Genomic DNA, 9,209 nt, shown 5'->3' on the forward strand with positions numbered 1-9,209 from the left:
ACTGGAAATGATTTGTCATGATGTTGTCAAGGAGAAACCTCATTATTCCAGTTTTGGTGATTTTCAAACTTTAGTTAAAGGATTAAATTTTCCTCTTTGGGTTGAAAAAAGGACCTCTGGGCTATTGGCAATTTTAAACTGCTGTTGGATTAACAAAAATACACTGTGGAGAGAGAGTGAAAATCAACAGAAAACTCAGGTAAATAAAAAGTCGTGAAATATCTGACCCTTTACCTGAAGTATACCTTCCCATCCATCACAGGCCACCACACTAACAACATGGCTGCTGCAAAGTTATAAGAAATTCTGCAACCAGCCTCCAAAGTATCAAATGATGAAGTCTGAACTCTTGTCCCCACCAAACTCCTCTCATCCTCCAAACTTGTCTCCCCCCTCTGCCTCTGACGGCGCACTTCAAACAGCTTTGCACAGCGTGTTATGCTGCATAGCAGACAGCGACTGCGTCCCTTCCCGTGTTGAAAAGGCCTCTGGGTTTTAGGGAGCTTGTCAGTAGAAATCTGTCAGAAGTAGTCAGTGGAGTTACTGGGGCCTAAGGAGTACAATGCCCCCAGACCAAGAGGGCTTACCCCAGGAACCCAGACATTTCACATAGAAATCAACTTTGCGGATGAGAAACCTAACACCCTGGTTGACACCCTAACGGCTATCGCCATTGTTTGGCCCCAGCAATGTACACAATACACTTCTATTTGCTCTGTTCCACTTTCCTGTCCAGGCATTGGCCTGAGGGAAGGCTTTATGAGCTCCCTGTGCTGTCCATACCGTCTCTCCTTCCTCATTTACTTAATCACGTCACCTCTTGTTTCTTTTGATAACCAAATGGCCCTTTAGTCTGCTTCTTTCCTATTGGCCATACCTCCCCTCCTCAAAAGGAGGGGCGGTGCTTACAACTGACTCACCCAGACTTCCTCAGAACTTTCCCTCCTCGTGAGTCTGACTGTCCCACTAAACAGTTGGTGGCACAACTGTCACAGAGTATTCAGACCTGTAACTCACAGCTGACAAACATCAGGTGGATGTGAGGAGATATGAAGATGACACGATGATATCAAAGATGTGTCAGCTTGTCTTGGATTACATTCCTGGTGAACTCTGCATGGAAATACTCCTCAGACAACCCATGATGGAATACTAACAACATTAAGGTAAAACCCTCATTTCAGACTGAACTCTAAATGTGTGTAAAAGTATGTTGAAATAAATCTTGGACTTATGCAGCAAAGTTAGCCTGTATTTTTCTGGTGTTTTTTTTCTATGTTGTGCTATTCATTTGTTAATAGAAAGACTAGCTTGAATTTAAAGAAGTTAAAGTAAGACCACTTACTTAACCACCTTCAACTTTTGGAATATTTTAAGCAGGACTCATTATTTTTGTTCAAGTTTAAAGACCAAGCATGCACAGCGCAAATGTTTGACCTGTGATAATAAAATACAACATTTGGGCACTCCTATTTTTCCACCTGCACGGAGATGGGAGAATGTCAACACAATATTTCCTTCAGAAACACAGACAAAGCAGCAGATGGATTGCTAGAAGGAAAATATTTGCCTGTTTTAGAGAACAACATGTTCAATCACAGAAAGAGAGAGAGAGAGAGAGAGAGAGAGAGAGAGAGAGAGAGAGAGAGAGAGGCAAGACTCCTTGAACCATGCCCCACTTTCTTCCAGGTTTTAGGCTAAACACAGGAGAATGTGCTCCCAAATCCTTTGAGCAATTTTTTTAATCGGCTCTCTGGACTGGGCAGGTAGGGAGAGAGAGAAGAGAGAAATACAGAAGGAGAGAGACCAGCCCAGAAAACAAAAGATACTTTTACATTCTTTGAACTCTGAGAGACAAACACACATACACACATACACACACACACACACACACACACTGAAAATAGGGTCTTTCCTGTTTGAAACCTATCCAGAAATGGGATAGTCTGTGATTTGAAATGCTCCATTTCTCATCAGCCAAACACTCTGTTCCCCCCACACAGTCATGTGCTTCCAAAAGATTATGTTTAGGGCCTCTAAAACCCAAATCCCCGTGTTGCTAGGGCTGTTTCTAAATTTTTGGTACGCCCATTTCAATGCATAGGACTTTGTGGTTGAGTCCACTTCACATTTAAGAATTCAGGCATTTATTAAATCAGATCCGGCATCTCATGCTTTTTAATCAGAAGCACGTCACTTGTTTACTTCATCTTTGGCAGATATCAGCATGCTGTAGTTAAAAAGTGAAATGCGTTCAATCTTTAGCAGTTGCTGTGAAGATAATTTTTTCATTTCCACACTTAGTAAACAACAGTCACATCTGAGATATTGTGTGTATGTGTGTGTGTGTGTGTTTGCTCTTTTAGTTTGTGTTTATCAAGGTCACTTCTCCTACTTGTCACTGTTTAAGATGCTGGACAACCCGATGCTTTTTCTTTGTCTTTTGTTTTTGCTGAGTGTGCCGCTGAACACAAACAACCCACTCAGTTCTCATGGGAAAATGAACTTGAGTCAATTTGACTGATGTCGCAGATAAACTTTCTGCTCGTTTATCTCATGTTGTTTTTCATAGTTAAAAATATATCTCAGTGTTCAGCAGAGTGCAGATATGGCTCATCAGTTATGCTCATATCAGGACAGATGAGTTTATAGTGATATAAACAAACAGTGATCAGGCTTTGATTCACTACTGGACACACCAGAGTACACAGTTACACAACTACAGCAGCTGTATTTTGTAAAGGAATTGTGTCCTCAGGTGCTTTTTATTCATTTGTTTGTTATCCACATACAGTGTCTGATGAGTCAAAAAGTGTTGATACTGAGCATATCAGAACATCTCAATTTGTATGAAAGATGATCTGTGCATACTATATGTATATTGCTCATTCATTATTCATTACTAATATGTACCTTACATGTATGGTCTTGTTTTAGTGTAATAGAGTTGTTATTGGAGTTGGGATTATTGGGGGAAAAGCACTATATGCATTTATTCACCATTTACTCTAGAGTACCAAAACACATCCTCTAACTCTGTGGGTACAATGTGCTCATTAGCTTAGCATTAGCAGTTGTTATGTTTTCACCAGCAGAGTGGGGCAAGTTACTTGAAAAATATAATCACTGAAAAAGTAGTTACAATAATTACTCAAGCAAAATTATTGCCCTACCTTTGGACATATAAGGTAACTAGGACAACTTTCGCACACCTCTCCTCTTTTGGTAGAGTCTAACAGCTTACCACCACCTCTAACCCCCATGCCAAGCTGAGATAAAATCAACCTCCCATTCAGTTCCAGAAGAGAGAGAAAACAAGCTGATCCCCATAATGTGAAAGTGATGGAGCAGTAATGGAATTAGATATAATTTAATGAATTTCAAATTGTTCTTTTCTGAAACATATTTTTACTGAAAAAACATCACATTACTGTGTGCTGCAAAGAAATGACTGAAATCTGAACTTCTATTGAATTTATTTATTTATATGTGACGGTGAAATTATCAACCTTATACAAACAGAGTTGTATTGCTATAAGTACTGCGCATGTGTATGGTTAAATTGTGGCTCGTTGTAGTCTAGTTTACATAGATTGGTCAACTATAATTGACCACATGATCAAATGTTGGATTGACTTAATCTCATTATGCTGAGAATATTACGCATCAATCAGAAACACATCTAGCCAAGCAGTATTAGAGAATACCATGGATGTAGTAGGTTGTAATATGCATGGCATTTAGAAATTTAGGTCGAAATGAAAGTAGTGTTTTGAATGATTTAATTTACTTACTTGTGCAAATGAAGCCGCATTTGAAACATCCATTTTAAGGAAAAGCTGCAGTGCAGGCTTATCCAACAGGCTAGACTATGAACGCTATGACCTTGGATTTCAAGTTTTAACAGGCTGGCATTGTAATGTTTTACTGGATTTTCATCTTTACTAGTTAACATCAGCTAGACAGAAAAATAATTTAATCCACTGCGCAGCTCAAAGGCCAACAGCAGCTAGCTGGAATGTTTTCTTCTTGTTACTTGCATGCATGAGTTGATGTTGTCAATCAATCAAATCACGTTAAATATCAATATGACAACTTTGACCAGTCCATTTGTTTTTACAGTATGACATAAGCTTTAGTGATGATTGGATTTTCAAGCACTTAAAAATATGTATGAATTTCAACTGGATTATGGGAACTGCAAATCCTCACTTGGAGAAAATAAAGTGGTGTAGGGTCACTGCTGCTCTCTGGCAGCACTACACCATGGAAATAAATATAGTTTACAAAGCTGAAGTTATGTATCCCCCCGTTTGCATCTGTTTTAACTTGACTACCTCTACTTGACACATTCAGTTTAGTATGAGTTTACATCTTCCTTTATATCCTCCATTTTAACATTTGTAGTCTGGGTTCCCTGGTTCAACTGTATTGTTACTATCTTCTGCAACAACCCAGCTTGCCAACAGGAGTCATTAAAGTTTAACGTTATTATTTTCAGCATCCACTTGTCAGCATTGGCAAGAACCGCACATACTACAACAACTTTGTGTCCTGAGGAGCGAGTTTTGGCGAGGACACCTTCCACAATGAAAGACCGCTTGGAAGAGCTGCAGCAGAGGGCTCAAGAGTTTTCTGAGGCAGCAAGTGAGAATACCAATCCTTTCTCAGGAGAGGGTGATAATGATGACTCTGTGGTGGTCGGGGTCATCACGCCACAGGCTGTGTTGTTCGAGGAAGAGCCAATCATTGAGAATTTCTTGTCTGAGGCCCAGCAAATACGAGATGACATCACAGTGCTGGAGACAGAGGTAAAAAAATACATCACCTATTTTCTTTTTCTTCTTCTTATAAATCCAAACTCTTCTTTGTTGAATTATAAAAATTTCATACTTGACTGAGAAGTTGGAAGATAATTTATAATCCTGCAGTTCTTTCATATAGAAATAAAGTTTCCTCCTTTCTGTTTTGGTCACAAGAACAAAGGTTTTGTCTAATCTCAACCACAAACAGGTACTTAAGTTCACCCAGCAGCAAAAGACCCTGGTGGCCACCATGCGTCGTTTCAGTGTGATGAAGAAAGAGAGCAGCATAACACGAGACATCAAGCTCCAGGCCGAAAGCCTCCACCGACGTTTAGATGCCCTTTCAAAACAGGTCCAAAGAACTGAGGACCAGCAGGGACCTACTGCTGTTACAACGAGAATACAACACTCCCAGCACGCAGCACTCCACCTCAAGTTCCAGCAGGTTGGTCATCATCTACAACTGTTCTGGATACTTGAAACATTGTCATTTCTTGGAGTCCATACATTGGTTTTGAATGGAGCTTAATTTTGCTTCCTTGAAGACGTCTCAACAGTTGTTTCAACATTAGAATAAAAAAATCACTCATTCTATTTGTATTTATATACTAATGCATAAGTGAAATTAAGTGAAATGATAACATTGCCAGAACCAGAGAGTGGAATCACTAAATTGCTGGATCACTTCACTTCATGAGTGTCTTTCTATGCTAAAATGTACAGCAACTGTGTTGCACACCCACCCAGCAGCATAGTATCCTTTGTTGTACCACCAGTGGTGTCGAGAGGGTCAAGGAACCATGCATAAATTACACTTATGCTAAGAAAGATGGGACTCAAATGTCTTCTCATTTCTCATTTTCCCTCCCACTCCTTCCTTTTCATTCTCTCTTTTTGCTATAATTATGTTCAGGTAATGCGGCAGTATAATGAAGGTCTGCTGACAAAGCAGGAGCGCTGTAAGCACTTTATTATCCGGCAGCTGGAGGTATCGGGAAGGGATGTGGCGGAGGAGGAGGTAAATGAGATGGTCGCCACAGGAAAATGGGAGGTCTTCAACGAGAACCTGCTGAATGATGCCAGAATCACACGGTCACAGCTGTCTGAGATCGAACAGCGACACAAGGTGAGGGTAATTACAAACAACATAGAAAAACCCAGAGCTATGACAAAGTTTTCACATGAATGCTATTATTGTGTAATGTGATAAACTTTGTTAGAAATACACAGTTTGCCAAGCTATTAACTTAGAGAGAACATTGTTGTCGCTTCCTAACATATTTTGAAGGATTGTCTCGATTTTCTCATCAAGTCGAAGACTTAACATATCGACTCACAAAGAGCTTTAGGTGTGAATCTCAGATTTTTCTGAAAGCTCCAATATATTCAGCTCGGCACCAAATGATGTGGAAGTATGTGAAAGTCAAGTAAACATTCATAAATCAAACACTTGATGCCTCAAGTCAGCTAAAATACTTAATTCAAGTAGATAAACCCAGATTTAATCTTTATTTGGTAAATGCACACATTTGTTATCATACAGCTGAAGCTTGTTGCTGATGAATATGCACTTCACGCGTAATTTTCACTCATTACACTGGTGGTTGTCATCTTGAAGTTGAATGACCACATAGGCCATTTATCCCTACACTCTGATCACAGTCTGGTTAGGTTTAGGAACAAAGAGGAACAACAAAAGCTATGGCTCATAATAAGCTGTTTGCGCAGACGACATATGGGATAGTCTCACTGTCTGATAGCATGAATGCTTGCAAGTCATAAGCATGAGAATCAAGACCTTTAATCTATCTTCTATTGCAGATGACATGACCGTGGCATTATTGCATGTTTCACACATCATTATACCTGACACAAATGGGAAAATAAGTAAATGGAAATTAAATCAGTTGTGGGTTCTAACAGGAGAGAGCAGACTGGCTCTCCTGTCTTGGCTCAGAAAACATCTTGTAAACCGCAGTCCACGAAACCCAGACCCTGTCCGATTTTCATTCTAGGCATCTATTAGACACTTGTGTGGACCTGGGACACCGCGTGAATAATACTAACTCATTGAGAGGACAAATAAACTGCGCTCTCTGTCGACCTCTGTTGAATACACAGAGATCTAAGAATATAAAAGTCAGACGAGGATGTTTCAAGTATTATCTGTGCTCAGGCTGTGTTGTATGCATCCGAGTCCGCTCCCCCATTGTATCCTCCAGTTCTCTCTCGGACCACCTCCAGCCTCTGAGTAATGTTCCTCATATCTGCGGCATTAATCCCATAATCCTTCTCCACTTACAGGAGTTGTTGAGCCTGGAGAACAATATGAAGGAGCTGCGGGACCTGTTCATGGACATTTTCATGCTGGTGGAGGAACAGGGGGCCTACATTGAACACATCCAGACCAATGTAGAGAGGACACAGGACTATGTGGCTGCGTCTAATGAGAAGTTCAAGCTGGCTGCCAGGTATAAGAAGAAGAACCCACTTCGACAGCTGTGCTGCTGCTGCTGCCCTCCCTGGAGATGCTGCTTATAGCACATATGTATTTTTTACGTCAACGGTTCTTCCAAATAATGTTTTATTTTGAAAGTCTCACTTACCTGTTGGGAATTAGCAGCACTGCGTTCAGGCACCATTAAAGTGAAGGTTATGGTGCTGCAGGTTTTGAACAGAGCAGCGGTGAAGACAGATTCAGCGGAGCATAGAAAACAATTAGGGGGGAAGGGCCAGAATTGGTATTTGAGGCACTTGTTTCTTTCAAGAGGATGTGAAGCGACCACTATTGGAGGAGACAGTTCAGTGAGTGCTACTCACCAACACTGCTGCTTATTGGAGACCTTCACTGTCATCTGACAGAGGTCACAAACAAGGGGAGATCACTGCCTCTGACACTGCAAGATCAGCAAGACTGATATTTTACTTTTTTTTTTTTTCTCAAAGAGCCTCACATCTTTTTTTTTTCTTTTCTTCTTGTGCCACAGGAGCTCTTGTGAATGGCCATGTATTTTATACAGTATATGCACTTTAAGACTAATCTATACACTTTCCTCTGTTCTTTCCAGCAGAAGTGTACACAGCACACAAGCGTAATGTGGTGGAGAAAGATTCTCTTTCTGATGGGTTTCATTTCATTTCATTTTTTTGGTCCACATGCTGATGAAAAAAAAAAAGGACTTGTTTTACAATTAGTCATTAATCTCATTTGCATTTCAAAGTCTGATCATTTTCAGTGAAAAAATGTTATTAATTTATTCACTTTCACCGAGGCGGGCATTCAAGTAAAACTCTGAATAACAAGCCTTGATCAAAATATTTCTGTCATGATGACAAAACTGTAGAGAACCATTGAAGTCATTTGTTCAAAAAAAAAAAAGGTAGAAGATTTTTGAAGTCTTGCATTTCAGGAAATATTTAACTTCTCATGATGTTTTGTATTTTGGAGTGCAATGGCAATTCATAATTCTGTTGGAACTGTTACACTGCTCAGATAAAAATTTCTGGCATACATATGTATCATTATTATTGATATCATTATGTTGCACAAAAGGAAAGCAGCTCTTGCCTGAGGGAGCAGCAGCAGTTCAGACTAAAATACTAGGAATATGCTGATAAACAGGCTCACACTTTTTGACAGGTAATCAACTCCTGTTTCACATTTTTACTTAATGTCGAGTTGAAAATACCCAATCATTTTCCCTGCTGGGATAATGACTAAGATATAATAATTCAGTCCTTTATTTCAGGAGATTAAGCCACTTCACTCTGTTGATGTCACCTGCTCACAGAACGGCTTGAAACTAGCCTGTCATTGGCAGTGACAGTGATGTTCCTCGGTGACCCGTGGTGTCTGATGTCCGGGACAAAATACAGGTGAAGTGGGTGAGCCAAAGCCAGACTGGAAAATCTGGTTTGTCTGCTACTCCAGGATAGCTGCCAGACAGCTACTGTATGTTCCTGTAGGGAACAGTGTGTAAACAGAAACATTCACTTCTAGCAGATGGTAAGTGGACCAACTTCAGTGAAGTAGTCTCCTTGAAAAACACTCCTAGGTTTAGAAAATCATTAAAAGGATGCACATATTTCTACTTTGGCTGGAGATAAAGAGGAAAATGGGCAACAGACAAACTAAAAAGGAACTATTATACATCAGTTAAGCTATTGCATGAAGGACTGACAACTCATGTGACATATAAAAGCACACCATCTGTTAATGTGCTTTATTTAGGTTAAGTATTATTTACACAGATCCATCAGGTCTGGTAGAGGAACCAAGCGTGATGTGTGTGAGGTGTTTGATGACTTCTCCTGTCTGACTCAAGTCTTTGGATTTTCTGTGTTTTGCTTCAGTCTCGCTCTGATTCGAATGACACTTTGCAAGAAAGACACAAAAACATCAAA

The 9,209-nt window shown here is 40.0% G+C and overlaps 1 protein-coding gene across 1 annotated transcript; it reads left to right on the forward strand.

Annotated features, from left to right (window-relative positions):
• The first annotated feature begins 974 nt into the window (after window positions 1–974).
• On the forward strand, window positions 975–7,732 carry stx19 (syntaxin 19). Its single transcript, XM_022740957.1, has 5 exons — window positions 975–1,166; window positions 4,502–4,811; window positions 5,014–5,250; window positions 5,719–5,931; window positions 7,110–7,732. Exons 2-5 carry the CDS (start codon window positions 4,590–4,592, stop codon window positions 7,344–7,346), a joined length of 909 nt encoding a protein of 302 aa, XP_022596678.1. The 5' UTR covers window positions 975–1,166; window positions 4,502–4,589; the 3' UTR covers window positions 7,347–7,732.
• The last annotated feature ends 1,477 nt before the right edge of the window (window positions 7,733–9,209 follow it).

This window comes from Seriola dumerili, unplaced genomic scaffold (assembly GCF_002260705.1).
Source record: "Seriola dumerili isolate Sdu_G_001 unplaced genomic scaffold, Sdu_1.0 BDQW01000052.1, whole genome shotgun sequence".
NCBI lineage: Eukaryota > Metazoa > Chordata > Actinopteri > Carangiformes > Carangidae > Seriola > Seriola dumerili.

What these genes read in the sequence shown, in the direction of transcription:
- stx19 (XM_022740957.1), top strand. Translation starts at nt 4,590, where the DNA reads ATGAAAGACCGCTTGGAAGAGCTGCAGCAGAGGGCTCAAGAGTTTTCT. An exon ending in TCCACCTCAAGTTCCAGCAG is followed by an intron (nt 5,251 to 5,718) that starts GTTGGTCATCAT and finishes AATTATGTTCAG; the next exon opens with GTAATGCGGCAGTATAATGA. An exon ending in AGATCGAACAGCGACACAAG is followed by an intron (nt 5,932 to 7,109) that starts GTGAGGGTAATT and finishes CTCCACTTACAG; the next exon opens with GAGTTGTTGAGCCTGGAGAA.